Source organism: Trachypithecus francoisi, unplaced genomic scaffold, assembly GCF_009764315.1.
Source record: "Trachypithecus francoisi isolate TF-2019V2 unplaced genomic scaffold, Tfra_2.0 Lachesis_group10, whole genome shotgun sequence".
Taxonomy (NCBI): Eukaryota; Metazoa; Chordata; class Mammalia; order Primates; family Cercopithecidae; genus Trachypithecus; species Trachypithecus francoisi.
Window position 1 is genome coordinate 875,962 of NW_022681455.1, and position 15,747 is coordinate 891,708.

The 15,747-nt window shown below is 48.8% G+C and overlaps 1 protein-coding gene across 1 annotated transcript in view; it reads right to left on the reverse strand.

The window, feature by feature from the left end:
* Positions 1 to 455: 455 nt before the first annotated feature.
* LOC117088633 overlaps positions 456 to 15,747 on the reverse strand; it is a 33,890-nt gene continuing 18,598 nt past the window's right edge. Inside the window, exon 3 of the mRNA XM_033219863.1 lies at positions 456 to 738. Coding sequence (XP_033075754.1) covers positions 701 to 738 — 38 coding nt within the window. The 3' untranslated portion in view covers positions 456 to 700. The remainder of the gene's footprint in view (positions 739 to 15,747) is intronic.

Below are 15,747 nucleotides of genomic sequence, written 5' to 3' on the forward strand. Positions count from 1 at the left end.
GGGTATGTGTGGTGTGTGTGTGGTGTGTGTGTGGGGTGTGTGTGGGGGGTGTGTGTGGGGTGTGTGGGGGGTGTATGTGGTGTGTGTGGTGTGGGGTGTGTGTGTGGTGTGGTGTGTGGGGGTGTGTGTGTGGGGTGTGTGGGGTGTGTGTGGAGTGTGTGGTGTGTGTGTGTGGGGTGTGTGTGGGGGTGTGTGTGGTGTGTGTGGGGGGGGTGTGTAGTGTGTGTGGGGTGACTTATCAGGTTGTCAGCACGTCAATGAGCAGACGTCCTTCTTCCATCAGGGATCAGTAAGTAGTAAAAGCTGAGAGTCATGGAGAAAAAATAATAGAAGGTGAAACCAATGCAAGCAAACAAAGGTTGACTCACTGAGGAAAATTGTCTCCAAAGACAACATTCTTCGAAAAATAAATAACTCAAGTTGATAATGAAGTCATCAGGAACATTAGAGTAGCCTTTTTGGGGATAGGATATAATTTTCTGAATTCTTGTTCTTTTTTCTTCAATTACAGTGACCACGGATATACACACAGTTCTGAAATGTGCTCTGCCACGCACAGAAGAGGCCCAGCTGATCACCCAACCCACCCACCCTTCCTAAATTCAAGGTTCTCCTTATCAGTGATTCTTTTCCTTTGCCATTAAAAAAGGCAACTCAATTCCCCAGCTGAGTCTTAAGCGGAGGTTTTTGGTATTCTGTGCTACCACATCCACCTGGTTTGTAGCTCTGATGCCTGTCCTAGATGTAAGAAATACAAACACACTCAGTTACCATGATGAAGGGGAGATAGATTTTGAGGTCACGCATACCCTGGGACTGGGGTTAGAACAGACATCAGGCGCGGAGGTAGGTGGAGGTGTCCCTGTCTGTCTATCTGTGTCTCTCTGCCTGTGTCCATGTCTCCGCGTATGTGTCTGTCTGTCTCTGTCTCTGTGTGTATGAGTCTCTCTCTGCATGTGTATGTCTGTGTGTGTCTCTATCTGTCTCTCTGTGTGTCTCTCTCTGTGTCTCTCTATCTCTCTCTGAGTGTGTATATGTATCTGTCTGTCTCTATTTGTATGTCTCCCCCTTTGTGTGTGTGGTGTATTTGTGTCTGTGTCTGGGTGTGTGCCTGTGTTTGTGTGTATGTGTCTGTATGTCCGTGTGTCTCTGTGTGTGTCTCTGTGTGTGTGTCTGTGTGTGTCTCTGTGTGCCTGTGTGTGTGTCTGTGTGTGTGTCTGTGTGTGTCTCTGTGTGTGTCTCTGTGTGTGTGTGTGCATGTGTGTGTGTCTCTGTGTGTGTGTGATGTAGGTGTGTGTGACTCTGTGTGTGTCTGTGTGTGTGCATGTGTGTGTGTCTCTGTGTGTGCGCATGTGTGTGCGTGTCGGTGTGTGTGTCTCCCCACTCTCATTATGTGCTCAGCAAATGCCTCCCTGTCAAACAAGACTCTCTCTTCTGCCAGCCTGGCCTGGGCACAGCATCTCTCCAAAAATAAATGAAGGTGGTTTCCCTGAATTTCCCAACATCCAGTGGATTAACTAAAGTTAATTTATAAAGATCTGTTTATTATTCTACAGGGGATTCTTGAAATGCTTTATCCTGCGAGGGTTGTGAAGATGAAACGTTTTTCTTTGTATTTGGCTGATGTTCTAAAAGGGTAATAGTGACCCACGCAAAAAGGATCAAACCCTCTGAAAGATCAAAATACTCTGATGCTGCCCAGATAATTGACCAACTGTCGTCACGGGAGTGCGCTTCCCCTGACTGTGGTGTGCTATCAGTGGCCCCATCTCTAATAATTAAGCTAGACATAAATGTTACAAGTTACATCATCCCTGTGCTGAGAGGGCAGTGGTTTGCCTGCATTTCCCGTTTCTCAAAGGGAAGGCCCCACGGCCATTGCTCAGCCCCAGACTGGAGCCCCTCCATCGTCTGGAGTGGCAGCGGTGGCCAGTGAGTGGAGGCCTCAGCCACTTCCATCCATCCTGTGACCGCTCCGTAGAACAGAGCTGAGCTTCTGAACATCCACTTCAATGTGGACGGGCTTTAAAATCTCCCAGATTTTAAATGAACTCATCTTAGACCTCTCTTAAGTGAGGCTTCCCATTCTCAAGCTGTCTACAGAGGAAAGCCCGAGGCAGGCTCGTTATTTATTCTCTGTTTACGTTTCCCTGAAGCGAGGTAGCTGTGCTGTCCAGGGCTTTGCTTATAAATCTCCTGCGTGATAAGCTGGGCGTTGGCAAGTGTCTGCAGGACTTGTCTTCCCGGTGTTTTATGGCTGTCTGCTGTGATTTCCAGAGAGCAGAGCTTATCTGCGAACTCCTTCGGCTGAGGCCCTTTTGGTTCCAGTCTGTCCTCACCAGCATGTGGCCCCATCTCCCTGAGCAGCTGACACAATCAGATAAGACTAATCATCAGACCCTCTCCCCCCGGGCGCGGTGTTTGGCCCTTGGATGCTTGAAGCCGCATGGCTGTGCTCAGGGTAACCAGCCAGGACTGTGCCCACATAGCCCTGGGAGTCTCGCATCCTGGGAACACCCGCAGTGCTGGGCCACCTGGGATGCTTGGCCTCCCTGATGCTGCTTCCCTGGGCAGCTGGTGAGCGTCCCATAAAGCAAAGCGCCCTAAACAGCACTGTGTCTGGGAGGGTGGTGAGCAGCGGCCCCTGACCCGAGGCTCCAGAAAGCACCAAGCTAGGGAGCAGTGAACTGGGACTGGAGCCAGAAAAAATACAAGGAGCCAAAGAAAGTTGCTGCTGTTCTTGTCTCTCTCCTATGGATCAAGTCGTCTCCAACGACTGAATCAGAAACTACTTCATGGAGACTTCCCAGACACGAACTCAGTGCCTTCAGAGGGCTTAGAAGGCCATCTTCCTGCAACATTTCCACTTCCTCCTCCAATAAAGGCAAAGGGACCCCAAACCAAACAAGATTTGCTTGAGGTTTAACATGCATGCTCAGAGCTACTGACGGCAACCCTGCCCACTGCACCACAGTGTTCCCAAAGGAAAGGGCTAAGCTCCCCACCTGTCTTCAGGGACGCTGCAACCCAGCAACCCAGCAATCAACTAAGCCATCGGTGGGCCAACAAGCAGCACACGGGGCTGGTTGGGATGAGAATCCACATTCCTGCAGTAAACAGTGACTATCATGGAGTTCAGAAGAGGCCAAGCTTTCTTTCCCAAGCATGAAAAGTGATTTTTTTTTTTTTTTGAGACAGGGTCTTGCTCTGTTGCCCAGGCTGGAGTGCAGTGGCGCCATCTTGGCACATTCAGCCTTGACCTCCTGGGCTCAAGCCATCCTCCCGCCTCAATCTCCACAGTAGCTGGGAGCAGAGGTGTGTGCCACCATGCCTGAATAACTGTTTTTGTACAGACAGGGTCTCACTATGTTGCCCAGGCTGATCTCAAATTCCTGAGCTCAAGCAATCTGTCCACCCAAAGTGCTGGGATTATAGGTGTGAGCCACTGTGCCCAGCCAAAAAAAAAGTGATGTTTGAGCTGAGCATGGAGAGGGGAGGACTTTGATGAGCTCACACAAAAGGGCAACATTTCAAGTGAAAGAAACAGCGTGCCTGAACGAGTGGAATGTGCATGCTCCAGCAGGGTTTAGCTGGTACACAGTAGGCACTCCGTCCCTGTCTTGTTGTTGGGTGAGGGACTAGGTATTTGCAGACTAGCAAATGCCATGTCATTCACCAGAGTTTTCAGTTTCAGCCACTCTAGCCAGGGGTAGGAGAAGGCCGGCCTCCCACTGTGAGACGGGGCACACCTTCCCCATCGGGAAGACCCTCCACAGAAATGCAGCCGACGGGGCCTTCCAGGGCACCATTCCCAGGCATTTCTGAGCGGGCCTCTCCGTGTCTCTTGCAGAAGAATGCTGGGGAGTCACCCTGGGCCATGTGGCAATAGGGGTTGCAACACAGCCATTTGTTCCACACACAGAACCCTGCAGACACGGCCTCACCATCCAATTACCAGGATGAAAGCAATTACCGTTGACTTGGCCCTCGCGTCATTAAATCCACAACTGCCACATGGCACGGCCTCACCCATGTGTAACCAAAGCTCCTCAGCAACCAAAGGAGTGTGGCCTGGAGGAGAGAGGGCTGGAGAGTGACCACGAGATGGGTCACCAGGGTGATTTCCTCCCCCAACTCCCAGGATTCACTGCTTAAAACAGTCCTGAAGCCAGCAGATACCTCCCAGCCACTACAAAGGCATCAGGCCACCACTGGGGTCTGGAAGTCCCACCCAGCAGCTCAGCCTCATCAGGCCAGAGAGCACAGGTGGGAACATTCAGAAAACATTTGAACCAGAAGTTCTCACCAAGGTCACGTGGGGTCGAGGCTTCCAAATGGTATGCTCTGGATCTTGGGGACCTCTGAGCAAGTCTCTGAGTTACTAAAATAGACCTCCAGACCCCTGCATGTGTCAAGAAAGGGCCTCTATTGAGATCCACCCATGTGGCCTAATCTCGCGTTTTAAAAAGCTGAAGATACTGAGGTCTGAGGACCCTCTCTGTCCATAAAGTTGATTTGCCAGGAAATGTGGACTAAATCTGTGCTTCCTGACTCCTACTCTTGTCTCTTCACCCCAACTGTGTATCTCCCAACATGCCCCCACCCTCACCATACAGACATACACATGCTTCCATATACACATACACACACAGACACACAGAGATGTGGACACAGGCACAGACGTACACACACACTGCGTCATATACACATACACACACAGACACACAGAGATGTGGACACACAGGCACAGACACACACACACACTGCGTCAGAGCCATCTCTCGGTAGGTCCTTCCCACCAAACAAAAGAGTAATAATAAACAACGGCTACCTACACAATAGCATACTTTCTTGAAGACATACACGTGCCGGAAAACAGGCTAATTATTTCCCATTTTTCCATCTACCGTTTGCAGTTACCCGGTGCAATACGTATCATCCCCATGCCCTACGGGGCGCAGAGTAAGGCGCAGAGCTCGTGTCTGGGGAGGCTGTGTCAGTCCAGCCCCCACCAGGAGCTTCCCCATACCCTCTACGTTCTTACTTCAAAGCTTTTCCCCTCAAAGGGAATGCAAAAGAGAAACTCCGACAAAGAAAATACCAGCCAACCAAGTTTTCTTGGGATTAGGACAGGAGCCTTTCAAAAGAATAATAGTGGGGAAGGCTAACGAGGCAGAGTGTGAAGAACGGACCCCTTATGAAGCGCAGCTCTGTCCTTTTCCACAGAGTATCTCAATATGGTGACTCCTGCACAGTGCTCATGTATTTTCACGGAGAAATTCTGCGCATCCACTAAAACTCTACACCCGGCTCCTAGATGCAGGCTGCCAGCCCCTCGAAGAGCAAGGTCACCTCTAAAGCCCTCTCCAACCACCACCGATGACAGCCTTCTCTTCCCCACACCATACTCAAACCAAGCCTGCCTCTCGTCCTCAGTCCCCCTCACCTTCTCCGGCCTCCCTCTCCTGATCTGCACCTGCCCTGGAATTCCCGTCCTAGCCATCTGCCACGACCTGTGCGCAGCCCTGGGTAGCACTTGCTGTCCCTCTTCCCTGGCACCTGAGACCATGCAGAGGGTTCCACTGGGCAGGCGTGTGACATCTCTGATTGACAAGGCCCTCAGGGCCCGCGGTGGAGCTGCTCCTGGGCCTTCATCCTCCGTCTCCCTTGATCTACTGCCTGCAGGCTGGGGTCCCCTGTGCCTTCTTCTCCCTCCCACTCTTCTCGGCTCCTTTATCCACTTCCACATCCACTTCCAGGCTCCTCTGGGTCTTTTTCAGCATTTGTCTGAGGCCACCGCCCCTGCGCCCAGTTATAACTATCTTCCACTCCACCTGGTCCTCCGAGCGACTGGAAACACAAGTGGATGTGTTCATCCTTGGGCGCTGTCTTCCGCCTGAGGGACAGACTTCCAATCCAGCTATGGTTCTTGAGCTTTGGTGTTTGCCGCGACTACCAGCAGGCCTGTCTAGAAAGCAGACTCCTTTCCATCTCCCTGAAATGTCCGACTCAGTCTATCCAGGCTGGGCCCAAGTATCTTGGAATGAATGTTTCAGATGATTGCGCTGTTTCATTCAAGGATCACACTTCAAGAAAAAATTGCCTTAAGCCACCCTTCCAAGAATCGGCCATGTTTCTCCAAAATCAAACCCATCTCACAGCCTGTGCTTCTCCCTCACACTCTCAATCTCTGTAGCCGGGCGTCCTGGCCCCTCCACTATACTGACTGATGATGCATACTCACCAGGCTGGTGCTGCGTGCACAGTTCCTCTAGTGTTTGGTGTGGCTGTTTACCCACTCACCCACTCCCTGGAGCTTGCAATCCTCTTGTCCTGTGTGTGCGTGTGTGTGTGTGTGTGGGTGTATGATATATACAAAACTTACCCTTCTGACATTTTTAAGTGTGCAACTCAATGGCATGAAGTGCATTTGCATTGTATGTCCAGTCTTGTTTCTTTCAAGATGGAGTCTTGCTCTGTCACGCCAGTGGCACTGTCTCAGCTCACTCCAACCTCTGCCTCCCAGGTTCAAGTGATTCTCCTGCCTCAGCCTCCCGAGTAGCTGGGACTACAGGCACGCACCACCATGCCCGGCTGATTTCTTGTATTTTTAGTAGGGACAGGTTTTTGCCATGTTGGCCAGGCTGGTCTTGAACTCCTGGCCTCAGGTGATCTACCCGCCTCGGCCTCCCAAAGTGCTGGGATTACAGGGGTGAGCCACTGCAGCTGGCCATCAAGCCCTTTTATCTTTAATAACAATGGGCTGTTCAAATGACCTTCCTACCTCCCGGATGGTTACCTGCAACTATTCTTTGTTTCAGCCTCTACCTCCTCCTAGCCTTTCAATTGCTGTCTCCTCTTCCACCCCCAAACTTTCTACATGAGTTCCCTCACTTCTATTCTCCATACTTGACATTCTGAGATACACTCCAGCTTTTTCCTCTAGAGTGAGCCCCTCTCCTGAACCTAAATGCATATTTTGTGCTACTTGCTGACTTCCCTCAGTTTGGTGCCCAACAGACATCCCAGATTCCAGTTGCCCATGCCCCTCAGAGCACCTGCCCTGCATGCTCCCTGGCTGAGGTACCTCTTCAGTCACTCACTCCATTGCCAAGTTTGAGGATAGATTGTAACTCTTTCAGTACCTTGGATCATTTCTCTATAGAATTAATTGAAATTTCTGTTGATTGTACCTTAATATTTATTCAGATAATATTTACTAGGGATTTCCCATAGGTTGAGTATTTGGGATACTCCAGCGAATAAGGATCTGCAGAGGTGCTTACAAGCTGGTGGGGGAGGCACTTACAGTACATTACAAGCTGGTGGAGGAGGCACTTACAGTACATTACAAGCTGGTGGGGGAGGCACTTACAGTGCAGAGACACCAGAACCACCGGCACACGTGCCCTGAGTCACGGCTCCTGCACCAGGTGCCATGAGAACACAAGCTAAGCAACCAGCCCAGTGACTCCAGGCCCTGGCTGCAAGCAAGCAGAGGAGCTTGTGAGACATATCAGTGATATTTCTGTCTTCTGTTTTCTCTTCCTAAAATTGGGTTAATAAGAAATACCTATCCTTTTGTTTGTTTGTTTGTTTGTTTGAGACAGGGTCTTGCTCTGTCTCCTGGGCACAAAAACAGCTCATGGCAGCCTCGACTTCCCAGGCTCAAATGATAACCAGTGTCTCGAGTAGCTGAGACTACTGGTGCACAATGCCCCACAAAAGTTAGTCCACTGTGCCCAGCTAACTTTTTTATTTTTATTTTTGTAGAGACAGGGTCTCACTATGTTGCCCAGGCTGGTCTTGAAATCCTGATCTCAAATGATCCTCCCACCTCAGCCTTCCAACGTGTTGGGTTTACAGGTGTTAGCCACCCAGCCTGGCCAACACCTGTCAATTTTAACAGCAGTAGGAAGCTATTTAAAAAGCTCACATACCAATGAAACCACACGGTTTCTGATTTTTTTTTCTACTAGTACAAGAAGGGGGAGAAGTAGGTGGGCTATGGATGAAAGAAGATGGATCATACATTGATCATGTGGAAACCGGGTGAAGGGAACGTGGAATTCATTGTGCTATTCTTCTACTGCATTTCTTGTTTGATATTTTCCTTACAAAATGTTTTTAAACAATTATAGACAAATATGTACATATGTATGTATGTGTGTCTATATATATACTTACAAACATACTCATTTTATATATATGGATAGGAGTAAGAGAAACCAAGTTTGGGGGTGTAGTTGGGGAGGATGGTGTAAAGAAGGAAGGTGTTTGAAAGACACGAGTGAAAGGAAATACATAAATGTGCACTATCCAGGCAGAGAAAAGAGGATTTTTTTTATTTTTTGTTTTTTAATTAATTTATTATTTTTTTATTTTTTTGAGACAGAGTTTCACTCGTGTTGCCCAGGCTAGAGTGCAATGGCGTGATCTTGGCTCACTGCAACCTCTGCCTCCTGGGTTCAAGAGATTCTCCTGTCTCAGCCTCCCGAGTAGCTGGGATTACAGGCTCCTGCCACTACACCCAGAAAACTTGTATTTTTAGTAGAGATGGGGTTTCGCCATGTTGGCCAGGCTGGTCTTGAACTCCCAACCTCAGGTGATCCACCCACCTTGGCCTCCCAAAGTGCTGGGATTACAGGCATGAGCCTCCGTGCCCTGCCTAAAAGAGGATCTTTTTAATTTCTTCTCCTAAGAACCAAGCTAGTTGAGACCTTAATTTATTATTTCCCTTCTGGAACATTTCCTTTATCCACCTAACTGGCCTCTGTGCTCCCAGCTCTTCCGTTCGTTTGTTCTCCCTGACTCAGTAAGGATTAATGAAGCGCCAACTGAGTGTACTATGTGCTGCTCAGTGTTCTTGGTGCTGGGAATACACCTATGAACCACAGATAAATTTTAAAAAAGACAAAGTCTGTCCTCAGGACACACATATTCCACAGCCCATAGGAGGGGCTAGATCAGTAACCATTCCTACGCCGTCAGGCTCCCGTGTGGTGCTGGGACAAGCTGCTGTCCGTGGTGGAAGCTGCAGGTCAGTGTGTGCATCTTTAACCTCTAGGGCTGGAGGTGCCGCGGTGGGTGGGCGAAGCTTTCGCCCTGCAAACTGCTCAAGGGCAGTGCAGTGGACTAAACGTGTCCCGACGACATTTCATGTGTTGAAATCCTAACCCCATTGCAATGTGATGGTATGAGGAGGAGGAGCCTTTGAGTATTAATAGGTCATGAGGCTGGAACCCTCAAGAATGGGGCTAGTGCTTTCTGAAAGGACCCCAGAGAGATTTCCCATGCTCTTCCGTCATTCGAGGATACAACAAAAAAAGACAAAGCCACCTGAACTAACTCTGCTGGCACCTTGATCTCAGACTGCGGCCTTCAGAACTGTGAGAAATATGTTCTGTTGTTTATAAGCTGTCCAGACTATGGCAGCCCACATAGACTAAGACAGCCCCCCATGTTCTGAAACTGGGCAGGACATGGCCAGTGAGAGGTGGTTCCTCGTCAGTTGGCCAGGATGCCAAACCAGGTATCACGTATAGTTCCTGGAATGGAAATCCTTGCAGGGTGTAGCCTCTGGGAAGTAAGGAAATTGCTAGTGTGAGCCGGAAAATAGGCAGTGAGGCAGCCATTGCCTCGACAGGGCATTCTTAGCTCTGAGGCTGCTTCCAGAATCATATTTGGAGATGGTCCTCTGTGTCTGGAAGAGAATGGGGCCAGCTACCCACAGCCACACTTCTATGGCTCCGGCTGAATGTAGGTGAGGGTGACCCACATCCCAGCGTGCCTGAGACTGAGGGAATTCTAAGAACATTGGACTTTTATGCTAAAACTGAGATGGTCCAAGGCAAGGCAGGACAAACGGCCACCCTACTGTAGGGTAGTGCCCTTAGGGTCATCGCCTGCCTTTCTAGTGGAGCATTCTAGTCCAGAACATGACATAGCACGATGTCTAAATTACATGGTCCTAAAAGGCAGATTATCTTAGGTCGATGAATGTCCCCCCCCTCCCCAGCCCCAATGTAGCCTTGTAGTGAATCAGTGACAGAAAGAGCAGTCCAGGTTGGACATGGGAATAGAACGTTTCACTAGAGTCCGCGCGTCCCCTTCTGACGAGATATCACCAACTGCACATACATCAGGGTCTAAGGAGCATCTAGCTTAGCAACCCACCAAATTGTTTGGGCTCTGACATGACCCAAATCACTTGTTAAATTGATAGCTCATTGATTTCGGTAACCTGGTGTTTAGATTAAATGAAAGCACAAGAGTAGGTGCCTTTTGGGACGCCCAGGCGTCTTCTGCAAACCCTCCTGATGATACAAGGTATGGCCCCCATGGTGCAGGGAGTCACAGCCTCACAGCTGGCTGGACAAATCGTGGACACTGGCTCAAGGTCAGCCAAGTAGCTTCTCCATCCCAGGAATGTCAAGTTTGGCCAAGACATTCCTGGTTATCTTTAGATATCAAACTTATTCAATCTGTCAGGTCATCAGATTAGTAAGTCTTTATTAACCTGATATAGAAATATGAAAGGCCTTCTAAGTTTTTGACCCTCTCTGAGGTATGAGGATTCTAGAAATGAGATGATTTTTCTGGGGATGTCCACTGGGAACTAAGCACACCAAGAAGCAAGCAGAGAAGGCTGGTTTGCAAAGAAATGCTGGAAAATGTACAATTTCCCATGTTAAACCTGAGAGGAGAGACCTGGGGTAGGAGGCAGGGGAGGACAGGAGAGACCCCCACTGCTTCCAGCCCCTTCCAGCTCCTACACCTGCCCTGGGTCCCAGAGGCGTCCTGTATATTTCTGCTAAGGCTTCCTTTTACTGTGCTTTGGTGGGGTTTGGCCCCTTAAAACCAAACAAACTCTGGCCAAGGCAAGCATTGAGTTTATCCTGGCAATAACCCACAGATGAGGAATTTAAATGTTGGTTAATTTGTTTAAATTCACTCTTCTGTTCACAAAGCATGCTCAGAATGTTTCTTCTTTCAGTGGTTTTCCCAGGATTGCTATCTAACGGAACGTGGTTTCCTGCTGTACTCCTGTTAACACAAGCGAGGAAGAGCACCTTGCAAGGGGAAACACACGAAAGTCAGGATTTGTGTTTTCATAGCCTCCTAGTCTCCTAAAATCTTGAACATTTGATGTATTAAATAGCAAAGACAATAGGAATACAGTGCTAACTACCAAATATGTTATCTACAAAAGCTAACAAAATCTATTCCGGTAACAAAGTTGAACTTTAAAATCATTTAGTAACTATTTATCTGCCCCACCAGTCTCCTACTCAGGTTGTTTGTCTGTTTGCAAATATGTGTAAAGTTCAAAAACATTCTGGTGAGCTTGTTTGATTCTCCATGGACACGATGGTCCTAGAACTTCTGCCTTTTTTTTTTTTTTTTTTTTGCAACGAACTATCACTCTGTCGGCCAGGCTGGAGTGCAACGGCGTGATCTCAGCTCACTGCAATCTCTGTCTCCCAGGTTCCAGCAATTCTCATGCCTCAGCCTCCCGAGTAGCTGGGATTACAGGTGCCCACCACCACGCCCCCAGCCAATTTTGTATTTTTAGTAGAGATAGGGTTTCGCCATGTTGGCCAGGCTGGTCTCAAACTCCTGGGATCAAGTGATCTGCCCGCCTCGGCCTCCCAAAGTGCTGGAATTACAGGCCTGAGCCAATGCACCCGGCCCTGCTGTTCTTTTACAATTGGGGACTTCAAGGTTTGGTTTATAGAGAGCAAGCTTCATGTTCTAGAAGTTCAGGAAGTAAAATCTAGGTTTAGAGACAACGGGGAAGAGGCTCCAATGCCGGGTCCGGTCACGCAGGAACCAGAAAGACTCAGAGCTCCTGCTGCGCCCAGTGTCCCAGCATCTCGTACTCTGAGAATTTCTGGGTAGAAAAGCAGAAGAGGATTCCAGACAGAGGGCAGGGAGGCAGGGCAGAGACCTTGCTGGGCGGAGAGCGGCCCTCCCACAACTCGTGGGAGGGACACAGCCCCTACTCCGCCCTGGCCTCTGGGAGCTTCTAGAAAGCAGAGACCCAGACCTGGCTACTGAGCAGAGCCCATGTCGAGGTGTTTAGAGAACATTATACCCTTGTCTTCTTAGACCAGGTGTCAGCAAACTGCTGGCCACAGACCAAATCCAGCACCAGGAGTCCAGTGTTTTTATAAATAAAGTTTTATTGGAAAACAGCCAAGCCCATTTGCTTGTGGATGGTCTGTGGCTGCACAGCAGAGCTGGGTATTCATGACGGACACAGCCCAGCCCACAAAGCCTAACATCTTTACTACCAGGTCCTGACAGAATAAGTTTGCCAGCCTTTTTCTAAACCTATGCTGAGTGATAAGCATAAAAACAAACAAAGAAAATTATTGCAAGGGTTCTAGTACTTTCTTCTTTGTGACTAAACCTACTTCATACTTGAAGTTCATGGGAGTGGCAAGTTAGGTCATTCTGTTTGGAGTTGGACTGAAAATGTTATCAGAAGCCATACCCTTGATCAACACTGACGGCTTTCTTAGATAAGCTACGAACTTGTTCTCAGGCTCCACGGGGGATCTTGTGCTTCTCTGGGGTGCATGCAGCCGCTGCTCAGCGAGGCCAGGGTTGCCGGGCCGGGGGGCCCAGTGGCAGCTGCTAGCTGCAGGCTGCCCCAGGCCGGCGTAGCCAAGCTCCTGCTCCCACCACGGGTCTTACTGCTTCGTGACATTAAGCTCACATTCTCCGTTCTGCTTTGTGTTAGGACAAAAATATTCCAAAGGGCTGCCATCCTAATATTCCCAATAACTCTATAAGCAGAAAAGAATTACGGTTCCCCTTCAAAAGGGCAGAAGCAAATCAAAAATTGTGTTATGTGCTTGTCTGAAACAGAGATGAATAATGCCACCATTAGGCAACAGTGAATAGAAAGCCTCCTTTCAACACAGGTGGTGCGATTGGGAGGATATTCAAGTCATCAGGATGTATATTGCCCAGAAACTGTAGAAATAATGTTCCTCCCAGACAGTGCAACAGAGAGAAACACTTGATTAAACACGCTCTGGGATGAAATGGGGAAATTGCTGGCAGCTGGCATCACTGAGTGTTTGAAAGAGGGGCACAAGATTTATTTATTCTGTGTTCTCCCACTTTCCTACCATCGAGGAGCCTTCTTCAGTGTGGACCGATCTGGAATTCACTGTGCCTACCCAGGCCGCAACCACGGCCCCTGCTGCAACAAAGCACCCGTGGCCAGGCAACAGAGAAAGCCACGGTTCCATGAAATAGAGGCACGTTTCCGGGGCAGGCCAGGCAGCAGGCTTTGAACAATGTTTTGAAGGCAGAGAGACGGTTCTCTGGATCTGGGCAGCACATAGCCCTGCCTGTGTGGGTGAGAAAGACTCAGGCCTCACAGCCTGAACCAGCAACCGGAGGAAGAAAAACTCAGAAGGTGCAGCAGGAAGGCCTGAGCGCCATGATGGGAGGAGCAGAAAACAGGCGCTGAGCGGAACAGAGCAAAACACGAGCTCTGCACACAGCACAGAGCACAGGAGGACAGGCCAGGAGGTCTAAGAAAGGGGCCTAGGAGGAAAGACAACACCCAACTGTGGGATTTATTTCCCACGATTGCCTCATTTTAATTAATCAAGGTATGAAGGCGTGGTGCTCTCTTTTAGACAATAAGGATGCAGTCATTTTGGTGTCTGTTAAATCCCAAGCAGTCGAATCCCTGTGTTGCATGTGACAGTTGTGTAGCCACACCCCAGTGGCTGAACGTGCTCGTGGCAATACTGCGAAACGCTGTCTCAGGCTCAGCCCGTCTGGAGGTGCCAGCGCCGCACAGTCACTGTGTACGAGGCTTTGTCCCTATCCTGCGGGGCTCAGTTTTCCCTCTGACAATAATTAGTTCTTCATCCCGATGACCCAGGGTGTGGATTTTCTGCAGATCTTACCACTCCTGCTCCTTTGGTGACTCAAAAGTTGGAGAGCAACTTTACCCTTCTCCCTAAGGGTAAAGCCAGGACAGCAGATAGAGGCGAGGACTCCAGCCAGTGAGTCCTGAAGGGCTTAGCAGCTCTTAGGAGGAGACTTGCTAAAGAGACTTGCTAAACTTGTCTCTATTGCTTATTAACGAAAACAATTTAACTAGCCTCAATAATACTGAGTGTAGCAAGGCAGGAAAATATATGCTGATCACTTTAGAAAAAAAGCGTGCAAAGGCCTGAAACAAAAAATGGAGATTGTGTCCAAGGCCCAGGAAGACAGCAAGAAAAATGAGACAGATTCACTAAACTCATTCCCCAAATCAATTATTGCATTCCAGTTTTTCTGTCGAAGGTATTCCTTTCAATTTATGTTAAGTTATGCTTCTGTGTAGGCTAACATCATTTTCAGGCCTATTTCTAACAGTTACAGACTTTTAAAAATAGATGCCATGGTAGTGAATGGTTCCTCTTAAAAATGTACTTAATAGGCCGGGCTCAGTGGCTCTTGTCTGTAATCCCAGCACTTTGGGAGGCTGAGGTGGGCGGATTCCCTGAAGTCAGGAGTTCGAGACCAGCCTGGCCAACACGGTGAAATCCCGTCTCTACTAAAAATACAAAAATTAGCCTGGTGTTGTGGTGTGCGCCTGTAATCCCAGCTACTTGGGAGACTGAGGCAGGAGAATCACTTGAACCAGAGGCGGAGGTTGCAGTGAGCCGAGATCGTGCCACTGCCCTCCAGCCTGGGCAAAGAGAGCAAAACTCCATCTTAAAACAAAAAGCACTTAACAAAGAGGTTTAGGGGAATCTTCATCCCTGAAGCCTCTGTCCTTCAGACGCTTTACGCTGGGCTGCTCTGTTCCAGCTAGAATTGATCCCATCACTCTTGTGTCTGGGGCAGAAAGGCTGGCTACTCTCAGAGAATCAGGCCTGCCAATCAGACCATGGGAAGCCCTCAGCTCACGCACCACTGGACAGGCCTGGAATGAAATCACTCAACCCACTCGCTAGAAAAGGCCCAGCAAGTTATCGCAGCTCAGCTCCCTGTGCTAGCTCCGTGATACAACATTACATACACCAGGAATGTTTATCCAGCAGGCAATGCAAAACCAAGTGAGGGTGTCTTATCTACATCAAATTCATGCTAGCCTACTAAATTAAAAAATAGAACATATTTTCTCCTGTATCTTGATTTAGAAAGTGCTGATTAAATATAATAAAAAAGATAAGTAGTCCGTGTCACGCAATCCTCAAATAAGAGCCACAATTGTGGAAGATACATCAAAGGGAACCAAATTAAAGGAATGCAGAAAGGTAAGAAAGGGACTGTGCTTCTCATGAGTTTTATTGGCCTCAGTTAAATTTCTGTAGCTGCTATTTTATGTTCGAAGGTGCGTGTGCAGGTTTGTTACATACGTGAGCTGGTGTCACGAGGGTTTCTTGTACAGATTATTTCATCCCCCAGATACTAAACCCAATACTCAATAGTTATCTCTCCTGCTCCTCTCCCTCCTCTCGCCCTCCACCCTCAACAGTGTCCATTGTTTTTTTTAAAAAACTTGCACTTCTGTCCCTAAGTATTTTCTGACGTTGCTGCTCAGGACACCTGGGTAGCTTTTAGACTGGATGAGAAAAGACCAGACTGAATAACCAAGGTTCTCCTGCAAACCAGGGGGCCTGGCCCAGAACATGGAACCCACTGACTTTCTCTTCCTATCATCACTTTCCACACAACGCTGACCAATCTGGAACCACTTCTAAACCTGCTGCCTGTCGTGCG